General features: G+C 32.0%; 2 protein-coding genes across 3 annotated transcripts; both read left to right on the top strand.

The window, feature by feature from the left end:
• Positions 1–1,631: 1,631 nt before the first annotated feature.
• Trmt61 (tRNA methyltransferase 61) lies at positions 1,632–4,026 on the top strand. The gene is made up of 4 exons (XM_080159897.1): positions 1,632–1,790; positions 2,069–2,218; positions 2,982–3,070; positions 3,241–4,026. The coding sequence occupies exons 1-4, from the start codon at positions 1,666–1,668 to the stop codon at positions 3,894–3,896; spliced, it is 1,020 nt and encodes a 339-aa protein (XP_080016023.1). The 5' UTR covers positions 1,632–1,665; the 3' UTR covers positions 3,897–4,026.
• On the top strand, positions 3,975–16,899 carry LOC145318539 (retinoblastoma-like protein 1). 2 transcript variants are annotated; one of them, XM_080159887.1, is made up of 21 exons: positions 3,975–4,083; positions 4,877–5,017; positions 5,197–5,437; positions 5,724–5,827; positions 6,161–6,258; positions 6,368–6,836; positions 6,917–7,034; positions 7,403–7,489; positions 7,890–8,017; positions 8,444–8,525; positions 8,900–9,008; positions 9,326–9,387; positions 10,659–10,912; positions 11,281–11,462; positions 11,900–12,135; positions 12,274–12,402; positions 12,658–12,743; positions 13,589–13,773; positions 13,905–14,013; positions 14,703–14,892; positions 15,106–16,899. In XM_080159887.1, exons 1-21 carry the CDS (start codon positions 4,043–4,045, stop codon positions 15,328–15,330), a joined length of 3,276 nt encoding a protein of 1,091 aa, XP_080016013.1. In that variant the 5' UTR covers positions 3,975–4,042; the 3' UTR covers positions 15,331–16,899. The 2 variants fall into 2 exon arrangements, with proteins under 2 accessions (XP_080016013.1, XP_080016002.1); XM_080159876.1 differs by having other exon boundaries at positions 13,905–14,019; positions 14,709–14,892.
• Positions 16,900–17,943: the final 1,044 nt, after the last annotated feature.

The following is a 17,943-nucleotide window of genomic DNA, read 5'->3' as shown; positions in this document are numbered from 1 at the left end:
GAAAGTAAGTGAAAGACATAAACAGGAAGAAAAACAATTTGGAGGTTACTTTTTTTATTTCATGTAAAACAAATATTTAATGTAAATAGATTAAATTTTATATACAAAAGATTCAACAAATCAATATTTTAAGGGTTCCAAACAGTTAAAATTGTATTTTTTGACATATGTATAAAAAGTAAAAATGAAATAAAAATAAGTTGTTAACCTAAAGATCTTTTGCCGCGATAATATTTAAAAACCCTAAAGGTCGTTTTACATTGGATTATTTTTCTGTCGGACATTAAAAAATGCATTTTTTAAGTTGTTCGATGTAAATTTTCTAAGTCTAAAAAAATAGAATTAAAAAATTAATAGAAAAATGAAAGCTCCTTCAAAAAAAATAAAGTCAAGTATTTATTTTATATTTTTTTCTCATTATTTCAAACCTTATCTGAATAGTCTACAAAGACGACCTTGTTCTGATTGTGTCTGTTTCCCGCCAATGAAAGGTCACGTGACCAAAAACTTACCTTTGGGTTGTGTACTTTTTCTGTTTTATTTAAATTTCCCCTTTATAATTTACAATTTCAGTTAGATAAGTTTGTATTTAACTAACAATAATATATGAAAATTTATTTGTTTTATTTATAAAAAAAACCCTTTAGCATCAGTAATTAGAAAAATGCGTATGAAATTATATCCTTTTGAAACTAACAAGGGTAAAAATATACAGAGAAAAATTATTAATTTTGTGTTTATTTCTGTGTACACATCAACAACAACAATGTGATTTCAAAACAAACTGTTGAACAAATAGACAAAATAAATAAATGCAGTTGTCAAGTTGATGATTTAAATATGATTAAATTGCTATTTAGATATGAGAAATTGATGAACTAATTAAATGTGTATAAACTTATATTTCTTTTATTAATGGTTAAGAAAATTACATCGATACAATAAGATTTAAATCCTTAATATAATAAGCTAGAGAATCAGGATTTTAAGGAGGTCGATCTCATAAGTTTTATAAGAAATTTTTATAATTTCTTTTAATAGTAAAATAAGGATAAAGTAAAGCCCTTATGCCTTCCCTCCTCTAGTATATTGTAGCTAAATTGTAAATAACTATATACAGCTAACTTCTCTTTAGATTGTTTTAATTCACACATACCTCAACATTTATGAACCATATATTATTTATTCAAAGATACGGCCGGCCTAAATATATCTTAAAATTCCTTAATTGTATCTAAATAGTGACGTGCGCTTCTTTATTAAGTCAAAATTGCTCTGGAAGGAGAGTTATGAATTAACAAAATGTAGGTATTATATTTTTATATTAATATATATAGATTGTTAAGACCGAGACTGACAACATCTTTTTAGAAGTGAATGTTAACTAATAATCCGTTGATACAAACGAACACATTTATAACACTTCTACATTAATTGTAATCTTTCCCAAAATCATCTAGGAAATGTAAAGTTATCCATGTCGACATGTTGCATTGTTGCACCCTGATCAACTGTTACAGGAATCATCAATTTTAATTCGTATTATAATTCTAACAAGGCTACAATAGCGATAAGATCTATCCGTTAATAACGGACAGACACCTACCCTTAATATTAAATGTTCAGGTTTTTACAAATGATTCAATTTCCAGACTTTTTAATAAAATGTCGTTCAACAAATACAAAGATGTAATAGAAGAGAATGATTTGGTGTTATTGCACATAAATTTTTCTACGATAATTCCGGTCAAGGTTACACACACAACCCTTAGCAAAAAGGGAAATCAGGAAAGGGTTAAATTATAGTTAATTTTATACAGCTAGGCAAATACATATCCATGAAAGTGTAACACTGTAATAATTAAAAGAGAGAATAATATATAGGATATTAAAGAAAAGTTGTAGACAATAAAGCTGTCTTAATTGAAAATATTTTATTTTCTAATACCTATACTTTAGAATAAAAAAATTGTCTACATTTTTCCTCCCTAATGCATGAAAAATGAAATAATTGGAAGTTCACATTACTTACTACGTATTTCTTAATAAATTAACCCAATTACCAGGAGGTTGAAAATATCTATCAGACCAAGTATGGAGCTCTGAAGGCGGCGGATCTCATTGGTAAAAAGTTTGGCCACAGAGTCAACTTGAGCAAAGGATTTGCATTTGCTTTGCATCCTACTCCAGAACTATGGACACGTTCACTACCACACAGGGATAAAATATAAACATGTGCAGATACCAGCTTTTATCATCTGGTATCATTTAATTGAGATAAAAGATAAATCTGAAGATAATTAGGTTCTTAATAAATGTAAATCAGATATTTTGGGAGATAAACTAGTTTAAAATTCAAATACAATCTTTTTTTCCTTATATACATTTTTAAAAGCGAAGCTTTTCTTTAATTAGGGTCCGTCCGTACGTAACGGATAGCTCTTATCGTTAATTTAGGCATGTTAGAATTGTCCTATCGATTTCATATTTTGCATGGTGATTCCTATAGGTGTTAGATACGAGTTAGAAAGCAAATCAACTCTATAATCGTTACCAGAAAGCCCGTACGTCCATTTTAAACATGTTGCTTTTAACTTTTTTAATATCAAATTTTTATGTGATAAAATTATCGGATTGGTCTGATTTTTGAAATACAGATTCCTAGGACAACATAGTACATTGTTATAAGCGTAGCATCTCTATAATCAAGTCCAAAAATGTAAGTATGTCCTTAAACAATATCCTGTATTTAAGCAGTTCTTCAGCAGATTTACTTACAATTTTGTTTCGTTCGACTTTAATACATTTATATTCTAATTATTCTGTCCTGACACTACGCAAGTGTTAATGTTCGTTTGTCGGATGTTGCCATCCTTGTTAAATGAAGAATATCTAATGTCCTATGAATTCAAAATGATTAAAGTTTTCTAATATCCGTTATCAAACATGTAAAACACACATGTTTAATTTCTTTTCTCCAGAACTCAGATTTTGTACGCTACAGATATAGCTATGATTATCCTACAATTAGAGCTGAAACCTGGTTGTGTTGTTGTTGAAAGTGGGACAGGTACTATTTCAACGTATTGCAGATATTTAGAAACTGCATAAAAGCTTTATTTTATAAGTGACAGTTAGTTAACTTAGCAGCAGTTGCGTTATTTTTTTCATTTCAAAAACAGCATTAAAACATTGAATACCTACTGTAATAAAACAATAATTTTTCATTTAATTTTGCAGGAAGTGGTTCCTTGTCTCATAGTCTAATCCGTACAATTGCTCCTTCCGGTCATCTTCACACATTTGACTTCCATCAGCAGCGCAGCGAGAAAGCCAAAGAAGAATTTCAGGATCATGGTATAAGTGACTATGTCACATGCTATCATCGTGATGTTTGTGAATTAGGATTTGAACCTGTCGAGGGCGCAGCTGATGCTGTCTTTCTTGACCTACCCCACCCATGGAAGGTTGTGGGCCATGCTAAAAAGTCCATGAAAAAGTCAGGCGGTCGTATTTGTTCCTTTTCTCCCTGCATTGAACAAGTACAGCAAACTTGTGAGGCACTAAAGGCCGATGGCTTTACTGAAGTCAACACTATTGAATGTTTGCTGAGAGAATTTCAAGTTAGAAAGATTACTTTGCCTGAATTTGACCCGGAATTTGATCCTTTAGAAGCCAAAGAGGCAAATAAGGTCAAAGAGGATATAAATGATGAAACTACAGATGAGAGCACCGAAGCCTCAAATGATGATAAAGAGGGAGAAAATAATAGAAAAAGAAAACTTGAAGTTTGTCGTGAACGAGAGAAAAAGTTTCTTTCTGGTCTACCCTTGCTGTCAATGCCTGGCCATACTGGTTATCTTACATTTGCTACGCTACCCGCGGTTTTACAATAATTTTTCCTTGTAAAACATTCACCCTTTTTTCTTTTATGTAGATCTAATCAAACATATAACTGTGATGATTTAGCAATGCTAAGAGAAATTTACATTTCTAAACTCCTTGATTTTTTTTCATTATTTTCAGGTGTCTAAATTTTAAAATGTCGGAGTCCTCAAGGTCAGATATAGAGGAAAAATATAGGTAAGCTACGCTGTTAAATTCACCGTTTAAAAATATTTTTAAACTATCTGGGTAAATGTGACTTACATTAAACAAAAACTGTAAAGATATGCTTAGAGATAATAGTTGTTGCAATCTAAAGGAAACTATTTTACCCTCACTACCTTCCCCCCGCTGAAAATAACATTTATTACTTTCAGATACTTTACATGTTCAAATTCAATTTATTAACCATAGATCCGACAAGCCCCGATCTCGGACAATTATCCTCCATCGAGAAATAAAATAAATATATATTATAATATGGCACAGTGATAATATAAACATTAAACAATCATAGAATTTTAATTAAAATAATTCATTATCACATAAATACATGATGGTTATCTATTTAGTATTTATTTCACATCCAATCATTATATTAATCAATATATTACGTTAAAATATGACTATGATTATAAGAAACACCATAATGATTAATGATTATTGCGGATATTGCCCATGTCAAGCTGCCCAGGTGCAGTGCGTATCCCTAAGGCTGAAGCACGCCCATGGGCATGATGGTGCTTGGACGCTATTGCTGGCCAAGCAGCTCGACTTTTGATTTGAATATGAGCTGTTATCAATCTAATAAGTACATAAAAAATCCGCTTATTGTGCTTTAAGTATGCTTGTTATACTCCCAGTGCATTTATTATCTATAATCACCATAGAATTAGCGAAAATAGTAGGTATGTTATGTCACAAGTTAACTTAACTATTTTTTGCCTGTCTATCTCATTTTATAAAAATCACCTCTCACTAAAAAATTCAGGACATTATGCGCAGAGTTAAACATGGACGAGTCAACAAAGGAGGAGGCGTGGCACTCGTACAACAAAACTGTCCAAAACTACACCTTGGAAGGAAATCAGATGCACTGGCTTGCCTGCGCACTTTATGTGGCTTGTCGCAAGTAAGGATTTATTTCTTGTGAATATGTAATGGATAATTCAAACCTAAAGAAATGAAAATGTTTCATTAATATTGTCACCTGTCTGACATATAAGTAGAAGGTCAATATATATTAACGTCTTAGATTATTGCACGTGCACTGTATTGAATTATATTCTATATTTTGTTTATTCTTTTTAGATCAACAGTTCCCACGGTTGGGGCAGAGAAAATGGTGGAAGGGAACGGTGTTTCTTTAACAAGACTTCTCAGAAACGCCAACCTGTCTCTTATTGAATTTTTCGACAAAGCCAAGAAGTGGGCGGATATGACAAACCTTAGCCACGAACTCGTGGAGAAAATTGAGAAATTGAAAAGAAATTTTAGCACCAGTCATGTCATCTTTAAGAAGTATCAACCAATATTTTCAGACTTATTCAAGGTTAGCAAGAAAATATATAAAAAGAAATAAAAAAAATAGGGGGGTGTGTGGCTAGGGTAATTGAATTATTTTCATCAAAATTACCTATGTTATTAAATGCAATAAAAACTTGATATGAGACGGATACAATCCTTCGGCATGTATTTTGGGAAGTCGGATTTAATGTTTTGTGGTAAAAAGTAAATACACATTGGAACTATTTATCTCATTCCCCCAATAGATCAATTTTCATCTCAAATATAATTGTCCTTTGATTGCTAAAATTGAATTTTACTATTTTTGTTAGGACTTGAACACATCAACTCCACGACCCAAGACATCACGTAAACAAAAGAGGACTCCTTGTACAGTAACTGAATTGTTTGACTTTACCTGGACTTTGTTTATTAGGTACAGTATTTTAATTGGAAATGCAATCCAAATGTAAAGCAAAGTGGTGAACTTTAATGAAGCGAACATTAAAATAAACATAACTAACAAGAGTTACTTAGGTCGTAGGTTTTTAAGGGTTAGATCATAAATCATCAAAAATAAAACTATTTTAAAACAAAAATAAAATTCCTTCACTTATTGTTCTTCACTTACCTATTCTGCTGTCTCTGGATATTATTTTTATTTATTTTCTGTATGCTTTATGTTTATTTAATACCTATAGTTTAAAGAAGATTATTATTGGCTGCAATCGTCCGTACTCATAGTTAGTTATTTATTATTAATATTTAGGGTAAAGAGTGTGTTTTCTGGTATATCTGACGACCTTGTGAATAGTTATCATCTCCTTCTTACATGTTTAGACTATGTCCACGCCAATGCATTTTTGGGTAACTATACTTATCTTGTTATAGCTTTTACATTTTAAAAATTTGTCCGGTCCTAAAGACCTCTAAAACAGTCTATTTAAAAGGTTATTCAAGATTTCAAATTTTTTAGATAACCGAAATGACCTACTAAAAGAAGCTCGAATAAAAACTGAAACTAGCGAAGATGAAATGTTTAGCAGCAGCCTGGTGCCATGTATTCTAGACAAACTATGCTCCAGCCATGACGGTATCCCCAACGAGGTCAAATCTATCCGCGAGCACTACCTCAAACCGTTTCTAAAACGGCTGTTTGACGAGAAACGGCTACGCGGCGATGAAAGTAATTTGTGTGGAATTTTGGATAAGGATTATTTTGATGCAAATCTAAAGACACTGAGAAAAGAATATGAAGCCTTTGTTTTGAACATTGGAGAATATGACGAGAGAGTTTTTCTCGGAGAAGAGGCGACAGTTGAGATTGGAACGCCGTCGAAAGCGGCGTTTGGTGGTGGTTATAGAACTGCTGTCGGCGGTGATGCTGAACTTGTGGAGAAGTTGGGCGTAGCCAGGCGGAATTTAACTGAAGAATTTAGTGCAAGGTATTACAGTTTTACAAATCAAGTTTATTTTGAATTTAACAAAATGATTTATATGAATTTTAACATGTTTTTATTAACAGGCTTATCCCAAGCACTCCTCTATCCGGACGGCGGTATATGGCGCCACGGGATAACAGTCAACAGCAAATGTTGACGCCGATAACGAACGCTACCTACCTCGTTTCAAGACTACATAAGGTAGGGGCTTACTTTTAGCGACAATTGAATTTTATGTGATAAGCAACAATAAATCGAGAAAATATAAAAGGGTGATGGTGATTTTTGTATGAGCTTATGCTTCCTGGAAACAGGTAATATGAAACCAGACAACGTAAGATCAACCAATTCTTTGTTTTGTTTGTTTGAAAAAAATTAAAAGAAATAAAGATATGTGGTTATTTCTACTTGTTTTAAAATATTCGTTTTTAGCTTTTTGTCTTATTTATAAATGGTCCCAATACTTTTAAAAATATTTCTTACAAATAGGTACATTTTCCTTGAACCTTTCTTTACATGAATATGAATTACATAAATATTGACTAAATAATAAGAATAAAAATGTTCAGATGTTAGGAGCCCAGAAAGGTGAACCTAGTCCTGAGTTACTTGTCATACTAAACAAGTTTAATCCAAAGATTGCTGATAATATTCAGGCATTTACTCACAAAACACCCTTTTGTTACTGTCCAATGCCCTTTTTAATAATGCACAGTGATTAAATGTTTTTAGCATTACACGGATATTTACCATTTTTTTATTTTTGCTAGACGACTCAAGTCAGGGGTGTATATTCTGCACATGAATAATTTTTTTCCCCTGCTGCAAAATTTTCTTTTTTTTCCCTCGTGGTTTTTTCAAGCAAGAAAGGGGGGGAAACGGAAAAAAAAACTTCAGAATTTTTTTTTAAATATCCCCCAACAACATATATTTTTTATTTTTTTTTTACCCCCCTTTACCAGGGTCAATTTTGCAGAATATACACCCCTGACTCAAGTAGAAAAGTGTTAAAAAATAAAAGCATGTGTGTAGTGAGTAATGGAACCTCCACTAAAGGAAAAGTTGAACCTGTTGGGAAATAAATTTACGTCGCGTTACACAGCCCCGAGCCAGGACGGACATCCAGGCAGCCATGCTTCCTTCGCAGCCCTCAGGCTCAAGATGGGTGAAAAACTTTTTTACAGGTATTATACTAATATACATACTATACATTGATACAATTTTTTTAAAGATTTGAATATATCAATGCATTCTTATAAAAATTTTGGCCCTAAAGTTGAATTTTCTATGTGATGTCTAAATAATGATTACTGTTTGAAAAATAAGAGGCATATTAGTGGTATATTTCTAGCAAGGCAAGCGGCTAAATAATAAAAAGACCAAAAAATTCTCCATTAGGTATTCGTTTGTAATATATACGTCTTATATTTTACACTTACAAACAAACACATCAAATTTTTTGACACACTTAAGTATTTTCACCTCAACTTCAACTCATCTGTAAAGATTACAGGTGGGGATTGATAAATATTATAAGAGTAGTTATTTCTATCTTTGTGTTTCTTTTTACATTTATTAAAATCTTCAAAAAAAATTACATTATGCTTTAGAATTTTGGAAAAGATAGTTTTGATGGAGCAAAAGACTCAAAAGTCTCTTGGAGCTGTTTTAGAACAAGATGTCTTTATTCAGGTAAATACAGGGAGGGAAGGAACTTTGGGCTGTTTATTACACTAGTCCTCGAAGTTTCATGGTAACGTTTTCTTATTCGTTGGCATAAAAACTTTGGGGACTTTTATTGAATTGTAATTGGTTAGTTCATTAAATGTCCAAACATTTCACCCACTAGTTGTAATCTTTAGAAGGGTAAGCTTTTATCATAATTGGGGATGAACAACAATTTTTCATTTGATTCCTGGGTAGATTAGGTAGATGGAAAGGTATTTTTTTCGCTAAATGAATTTGCATAGATGAATATTAATTTCGATGGAAGAAAGATAGATTCATGCATCTTTCTTAGACCAATTGTTGTATTTGTTCTTGTAAGAAAATCTACTTTTGTGTAGGCTGTGTTTTCCGCAAGTTTGGAGATAGTGATGTCCTCTTACAACAGTCAACGCAACTTTCCCTGGATCTTGGATACTATGGAACTAGAAGCTTACCATTTCTATAAGGAATAGACTTTATATTTTATAATAAATAACCAAAAGTTTAAATTCCTTTCCCTTATTAGGTAGGTAGGTACTCTTTTTGGAAAGAATATTTTTATCAGATTTTTATTTTTTTAGACGTTCTCTGTGGTTTGCTTTTCCTTTCACAACAGACATTAATATTTTTTGTGACTTAAAGAAATCCTGTATTACCTTTTATTGTTTATTCAGCTTTATTGCAAGTTTTAAGATTAATTGGGGGATAATGTCGTACAACTGAGTATGAATTTATTGATTTGCTTAGGATTTTGTATCTTGAAACTATAATGTCTTGGTAACAGGTCATTGAAATCATTATAAGAGCTGAGGACGGTTTAGCCAGAGATATGGTCAAACATTTACAGGTAAAAGTTAAAACTTATTACATGTTGAGAAAGCAACAGGTTTTTCAAGGCACGATTGAATGTACACTACCTATTCACGCTTCGTTTTTTATTAAATGAATAAGTTGGGGTACAATGTTTGGCACTTTCGATATAAGTAAATGATAATAGAAAACCCATAGAATGCGATAATAACTTCAGAAAAATCAAAGAAAATAGTTTTCATACTTAATTAACGTTTTTAAGCTTTTCTTCAAAAAGTTTAGATAAGATGCCTTTAAAAGTCGTCTATGATTTTGTCAGGGATAAAAATGTAACTTTAAAATAAGAATTACAACATACTTTTTTAATTAGTACAAAGTAAAATTTTGAACATTTTATTGATCAGTATATTTTTTAAAATGTGAAGTAGAAACCTGAATATTTTATCATGAAAATTGTGTTATGATTTGATTGTCTGCTAGATGACAAGAAAATAGATACTGACAGTACTTGTTGGTTCTTTAAAAAAAAATTAGGTAGATTACTTTCAGAACCCCTCTTTTTGCAACATTATTTCAATAGAACAGAGCCGTCGTCTTAGTGTACTCAATATCTAGACAGCCAACTATTGTTTTAGAATTGTTCAATTTTTTAACTTCTGATAAAAACAGAATTAATGGTATTTTTGTAAATATTATACCTCCAAGAAATGGCTATACTTCCCAATCATATGTTGTGTGATATTTAAGAGGAATTATTTTGATATAATGTCATTAAAACATTCGTTGAAAAAAGTGCTATTCAAGCTTATACTTCACATTTTAATGTGTATGATAATTCAAATAATAGATAATAAAGATTTATATTATATTTAATTGTTAAAATTATAAAGAAAAACCTGGAAACAGTAAAAAACTGACTTTATTTTATTGACGCAGGGAAAAGTTTGTCAAATATTTGAATAAAAAAACAATATAAAACAAAAAGAATTATTTTTAATATAGTCACAAAAAGGCTTAATGAGTTTATGTAGTGGTGCTAAAAAAGGTTGCGAACTTTTGCAATTTTCTTGCAAGAAAAATTTTCTCCGATTTTAAAAATAGCAAAGGGTGTTATTAGACGTACTTACAGATACAATTGCTAAGTCATTTCGGCCTAACACTAAAATAAAGTTCTTACATCTGAGGGTGGAACAGTGTAGTTATAAATAAAACTCATTGAACTGGTTGTTTTATCAAAATATATTTTTTTAAAGCATCTGAACGTGTCAACAATCTTTCATGGACTCTTATATATATATTTTGTTCTAGGGCTTGGAAGAAACAATTCTAGAGTCTCAGGCCTGGGTATCCACCTCCAGCGTTTGGGGGGCGGTTAGGGCCGCCAGCGTGGAGAATGGTGGAGCTGGTATTCCCACATGCGAGGATGTATCCTTGCCCGCATCAGCAGGGGGTGCTGGGGGCATGGGATTGGATGGTGGTGTTATTGGGACGGGTCATTTGTTACAGTCGCCGTTGTCTCATCATAGGCAATACCAGATCAGATCTCCAATGACGGGAGAAAGGTAAGAACTTGATATTTAGTAATAAGGATGTCAATTTTCATAAGCTTAAAATCTTTGAAAAATGTCTCTCAAAGATTTAATAGGTACTCTAAAGTAAATCACTTTTACATTTTGGATATCTATCTAGCAAGTTTCTTAATGCACCTAATAATTTATTTTATAGGATCTATAAAAAGTTCCTTTCTCTCACTTACAATTTTAAATATTAGGCATTTCAAGAACTAAAAGCATCGTAACTGAAGCAATATTATTTTCATCCAACTAGGTAATAATTATGGCAAGATAAATTGGTTTTTCCTTTTTATTATCCTACAATAACCCGCTTTAAGTAGGGAAGAATTCGAGATTTAATATTATTTATTTGAAAGGTTTAGATCTCCTGTTGTAAGTGCCCTAGCTCGTCGCCAACTATTCAGCCTCAACTCTGACTCTCCATCAAGTGTCGCAAGCAACACAATAAGCGGTCAATCTATCCTGGCATCCCCTGCTACCTCCACAACAGCTGGTCAGCCAATCACACATTCTCCAATGAAGATTTCTGTTGTACCTGGTAGGTGTTATAATATTTTCTAAAAAGTATTCTTTATACATCCTTATATAAAAGAAGCAGAGTTTTGTCTGTGTGTACCAAAGGATCTCGCTAACCGCTGAACCGATTTCTTTGTTAAAGCGAAGCCTCTCTTAGGTCAAGTTAATGTTAATAACTTTTTTGGGGGAGGGTACCACCACTGCACCCTCTAAAGATAAATCGACCCCAGAAAAAAATACCCCCTCGCCCAACACTTAAAAACTAAAACTGAAAAAGAGGGTATCGATGCCCCTCCCCCCCTCCCCAAAGTGCCTGTAAAAAATTGGTTTAGCCGCTAGCAATTAAAATACTATCTCATCCCTCTGTCTGTAAAACGTTATTGTTCAATTAGTCAACATGAAACTATGTCAGAAATTGTTATCATTTAATCTGTGACAGAAAAAAAAACATTATTTTAGTTGCAACCCGACAGCCATCGAATGGTGGGATTAGCATTACAAAGCCAAATCCAAGCACTGTGACCTCTAAAAGCAATACTCCAAGCAAACCTGGTGAACCATCGGCCGCAGGAGCAGAAGCCAATGGACAACTAGCGGCTGGTAAACCCAGGCGGACTGGCGGCCTTGCCCTGTTTTTTAGAAAAGTTTACAGTTTGGCTCACATCAGGCTGGAGACTTTGTGCACATCAATGCAGGTTAGTTCATAGTAGTAAATATTGAAAATACATTATTTAATGACCAAAAAAATATGAATAAATAATGTACCTAAATATTTTAAAAAGTGAAGATATTTTGAGTTTAAATGCTGGTAATAATGTTTACCTTTTGTTAAGATTCATGATGTGGACCAGCGTAGAAAGATATGGACCTGCTTAGAGTACGTGTTAGTCAATCATACCAACCTTATGATGGACAGGCATCTGGATCAGATCATCATGTGCAGTCTTTATATTGTTTGTAAGGTAAACTTTTTTATTTTATTATATACATTCACACAAGCTAGCTCCAGCTCTTTGTGTAAGAATGCTTAAAATATAATTGATAGTTCAATAATTACATTGAACGTGGAGATTATGCTGGCCATATAAAATTAAGTCTTGCAATAGTGTTTGCCTATTTTTACTGTTTCAAACCCCTCCCTGTTTTTTAAACACAGTGACCCTAGATCCGTAGCCTCCAGGTAATATTGCTGCAACTAATTTGAATTGAATAACTAGGTGTCTGGTAGACAGTTTGAAAAGAATTTTACAGACATCATGAAGCATTACAGAAACCAGCCTCAGAGCGCCAGCCATGTTTACAGGTTAGTTTAACATTTCACTGTAATGGAATAATAAACAACTTTTCCATGTTTATCTTTTGTGATTGTTTTTCCTTTGATAGGTATACCTTATACATTAAGATATATAAGTTTTCAAGTTTTTATAAAGAATTTTAATATTAGAGGTAGATTTGAAATCTGCATAAAATTTTAAGGATTTTTTTTTTATAAAATTCGTTTTTTGTATAATTCTTTATCTAAAAGCGGAAATACAATTTAAGTTAATTAATTTTGACATTCGTGATAGGTGGATTGAAAACTACCTGCGCTCTAATTGGTTGAATGCTTCTCCAATCAGAGCGCAGATAGTTTTCATTTTCAATCCACCAATCACAGATGTAAAAATTAATTAACTTAAATTGTATTTCCGCTTTTAGATAAAGAATTATACAAAAAACGAATTTTTAAAAAAAAAATCCTTAAAATTTGATGCAGATTTTAAATCTACCTCTAACATTAAAATTCTTTCCAACTTATATATCTTATTATACAACATAGATTAGATTGTGTTCTTCTATAGTACAGAGTTAATGTACCAGGAATAAGTTAAGAACAAGGATGACAAAAATCAAAATTGACAAACTGACAAAGTTAATTATATTATATATAGCAGATGGTTATTGGTAAATGTCTTTCATTGAATGACCATCAGGCTGAAAGACAAATAAAGTTGTAAACTTGATGCTCTTTGGAAATTTGGTACTTTACAAAAAATATCAATCTAACTTAAATAGCAGCTTCGCTACTACATAATAATAATCTATAATATAGTTTGTAAATTCTATGTTGTTTCCTGACTATCTTTCTTATAATGTTTTGCTATTTAGATCAGTTTTACTGCGTCGGTCCCAACCCACCAAGGAAGCTAAAGCCGTTGACAAGACAGCCACAGTCGCTAGTACGGATGGCGGACACAGGCTGCCACCGCCCACTCCGACCAGGATGGCAAACTCGAGTACTGTGGCGGCGGATGGTACTGAACGCGGTGATCTTATCATGTTTTATAATACAGGTGAATGGACAGATAGATAGTCAAATTGTCAGACCAACAAATATCTAAAAATAGTCGGACAAAAAGACAGAAAGAAAATATGAATAATGAGATAGCAACATTTATATCAGACTTATTATAATGTGTTTTAGTTTTCATGGAGAAGGTCCAAGAATTTGCACTACGTTTCCGCAGACAGGAGAACCAGCCACCACTTTCACCAGTTCCGATGCTAAGAGCTGCGCCTGCAGCCTCACCTTGCAGGAATGATACATTTTTTATTTCTTAACACGTAGTCCAAAGCAAAACATATTTTATTCTTTATCAAATCTTGGAACTACAGTTATATTGACTACTGCGTTGTAAAATTTTATTTATTTATTCTGATTTAGGGAAATACCTTGGCTTAAAAGCAGATCTAACTGATTAAAATGCAAATCTAACTTAGCCTTTAAGACAAAAAATTCCATGATTGAATGATTGATTGACGGTTGTCTGTCTACCTTGAGTAAAATCTTACCTGGAGTATCAAGAAAATGAAAGATGTAATGTACATCAGGGAGGAAGGGGACATTAGGCTGTTTATTCCACTAGTCCCCAAAATTTTGTAATAACGTTATCCTATTAGTTGCTCAACATCTTAGGGCACTTTTATTGAATTTTGATTGGTTTGTACATTAAGTTGAGTGTCCAAACGTTTCAACTACTAATTGTTACTTATCTACAGAAGGTGTAATTTTGTGTATCAACATGGGGGTTGTACATCAATTTATCAGCAATTGTCTTATCCCTTTAGATCTCTGAATGTATATACACTTTGGACCTGAAACTGTTTTTTATTTCATTTATAATTTTTTAGATATAAAGAGTAGCTATTTGACGTGCATACATTATCATACAGCCCTAAGTGAAAAGAGTACCTTTGCAACAACAAAATTGTATCTGTCTGATAGGAAAGTATCAGAGAATCATTCCCTTTATGTTAGAGCTCTAAAGCCAAGCTCAGTGAACAAACAACTAGCAAATAATGGCACCACCACAATCATTGGCGGAGATATTGGGGGTAATCAGCCCCCATTCACCTCCCCGTTGAAACCAAAAGGGGCCTTGTCCTATAATTTCAGCAGTAGCCCTGCAAAGGTGAGTTACCAAATTCTTGTTTTTAATTATACAGAAAATTCTAGTTACAAAAGTTAATCTTATAAGTACCTACATTTTAAGGCTTTATATATAGGTAAGTTATTGAATTATCTAATTCAGCAGGTAAGCAAAATATTTTTTTTAGGGAACCATGATATGTCATATTTGGCTTTAATCAAAGTATTTCCTTTAAACATTTTTTTCTATTATTAGGACTTGGATGCAATAAATCAAATGGTTAAGTCTGAAGCCGCCAAAAAACCTAAGGTCGGCAAACGACTGCTCATTGACGACGGCGAAGAAGAACCTGGTGTAAGCGAAGCTAAACTATTGCGACCGGGCGTCGCCATGAATGGTGGAGCTTCGGCTGGAGAACAGGCTAAGCCAAATAAAATGTTGGATTTTCTCCTGAAAGAAAGGTCTTCCTTGACTACTTAAAAATTTATGATTTACAAATATTGTATATTGACAAATAGAATGTTTATTATATAGGGCTTTTTAGTAAATAAACAGACTTAACACAAATTCCTTTTGAAATTTTATGAAAAATCCCACAGTCGGTTAGTAGTTGTTTAACTCATCGTATTATAGACAGCTTGCCGCAGTTGTTAAATTGAAAAATATAAGATTAAAACCAGTTTTGTTAGACCCGAGGGGACGAAGGCCGGTGCTAACAAAGCTGGTATTAATTTTATGATATTTTTATTTAATATTCGTGGAAACTGGTTTTAATCTCATATTTTTTAAATTTTAATATCCACGGAAAGCAGTATGTAATATGATTCTATAAATAACTATTCTTAAAGTTAAACCCGTTTTGGACCAAGAAATAGACACTCGTTTCATAGTTATTTGTACGTAAAAAACAGGGTACAACAGCTTATGCTACTTTCACGTTGGACAGTTCTCCACAATATCTTATATGTATTTGTATTCGACCTGACTCCTAGCCAAATGATAATTAAACGAGTGACTATAAATGTTATAATGTTATAAGATGAAGTAAACAATAGAGAAATTTATGTAAAATTAAATGAACAATAACATATGTAATATCTATGTATTGAAATGGTACAGTGCAGTGTGTAGAATGCAATACAAGTTTAAGGTAAGACAACCACAAAAAGGAAGTACTAATGGATGGGTATTTTATTGTAGATTAATAGACGGCTTTCAATATAGTTCATTTTGTCCGTTGTTAATTTAATTTTATTAATATTACCTATTTGTTTTTCCCCCAAAAGCTTTATTTTTGTATCTTAAGACCATTAAGGGATAGTTGCATGAAGTGCATTTCAGAAATCTGATTTCAAGCTTAAGTTACAATTATACCATCAAACATATTTTTTTATTGCAATAAATAACAAACAATTAGACATCACTAACAGCTATATAAATTACGATTTCCAAGTCTTGATAGGTATTTAAAAAACTAAATGGTGGAAAATTGAAATTCTTTCAAATATATGCCCTACAAATGTAGTTCAAGTCATTGAACAGGAAAAAATATGCAGTTCACTAAATTCAAGTTTAAATGCATATCGTACAAATACCCCTTTAGCTCTTAACATGATTTTTAAAACTTTAAATGGAAATCGTGCTCATAAAAGATTTAGCTAAAAATATATCCATAAGGGACACTTGGTATTATAATTAACATTTTATTATAAAATCTATCTTTTTAAGCTTTTTTTTTTATTGTGATTTGTACCCCAAACTTATTTTTAAAATCTGTAAAATTATTAAATGAATTTTAGTAACTTACAGTAAGTGTTTCTGTGCCTTATTTTGAATTATAGGAAAGCTTTGCAACTTTTAGTTATAAAGGCATTATTACATTTATGTACCTATCTATTTTTTTTTATTAAATGATATGTATATTTTTTTATCACAAAATGATGTAAATGTATCTAATGTAATTATTATGACGCTTATTTAAATGAATTTTTTTGTATAAGTTGATTATTTTTTGGTTTATGTAAGAAATAAATTTGATTATTAAATGAATTTGCGCCTTTTTTATTATTAAAAGCTAAGCTTTTTTACATTTAGACTATGGCGTCCGTAGAAGATTGCTCTTATCGTAGATTAAGGAATACTGTCTTACTTGCCCATTCTTTTAATTTTTTTAATGTAATGCTGCAATGCATGCATCAAGGCCCTAACTTGACCCACTATAAAATTTTTGTGCGCACGCATAAGTAGAACTAACGAGTAAAATAATCTTTTAGAAAGTTATAAGATTTGATACAGATATAAAGTAGACATTATGCTGGTATCCAAAGTTTTGTTTATAAACCTGAAAAAGGGGTCCTGCAGAAAATATAGGATGTAAGTGTATTTATTGACAGATAGAAATGTTTTTGTCAAATTACCTCGCTAACATGGGCCTCATTTATTGTTCAGTTCATTCATCCAGTAGGAAGGGAGAGAATTAGATTTAGCCAGCTGCTAGCATCAAATTATCAGGTTACATGAAAATCAGATGCAACATACAAAAGATAGTACCTAATTATATCTATTGTTCCTGCTAGCTAGTATAAAAAAGGTTTCATATTGTAGCGCGAGCTACTCCTTTATAAATCCGTCAGACTAAATTTTTAACTTATTGCAGACGTTGGTAAGATGCGGAATTTTAGACAGATTTTCTCAAGTAAGAAATTCATCACGCCAAGCTGCAATTGAATCAAGACAAAAGTAAGTGCCGAGCTCTAAGACCTATGTATGGTGAAATTAGACATAAAACCATGATGATTCCAGGTAAAACCAAAATATTTCAGCGAGATCTTTTTGAGAAAATTAGATTTGAAAATTTCAAATTCAATTTTCACCCCCTAGGAGTTGCCGCATAATCATGACAAGAAAAGCAAAGATATTATATTTTATTAAAATTTTGAACAACTTTGCTTTTATGAATTCTTTCATAAAACCTCTCTATATATGATTTATTTAAGGCTGAATTTCCGTGACCTTAGCAAAGCAACTGATAAAAATGGCAATTAATTAACTCCCTTCAGGAGTGGTTTTATGAAAAACCTTATAAAAGCAAAG

This window comes from Acartia tonsa, chromosome 1 (assembly GCF_053477335.1).
Source record: "Acartia tonsa isolate MP-2025a chromosome 1, ASM5347733v1, whole genome shotgun sequence".
In the NCBI taxonomy this organism is placed as follows: Eukaryota; Metazoa; Arthropoda; class Copepoda; order Calanoida; family Acartiidae; genus Acartia; species Acartia tonsa.
The sequence above is the reverse complement of the archived record's forward strand: the minus strand, read 5'-3'. Positions and strand labels throughout refer to the sequence as shown.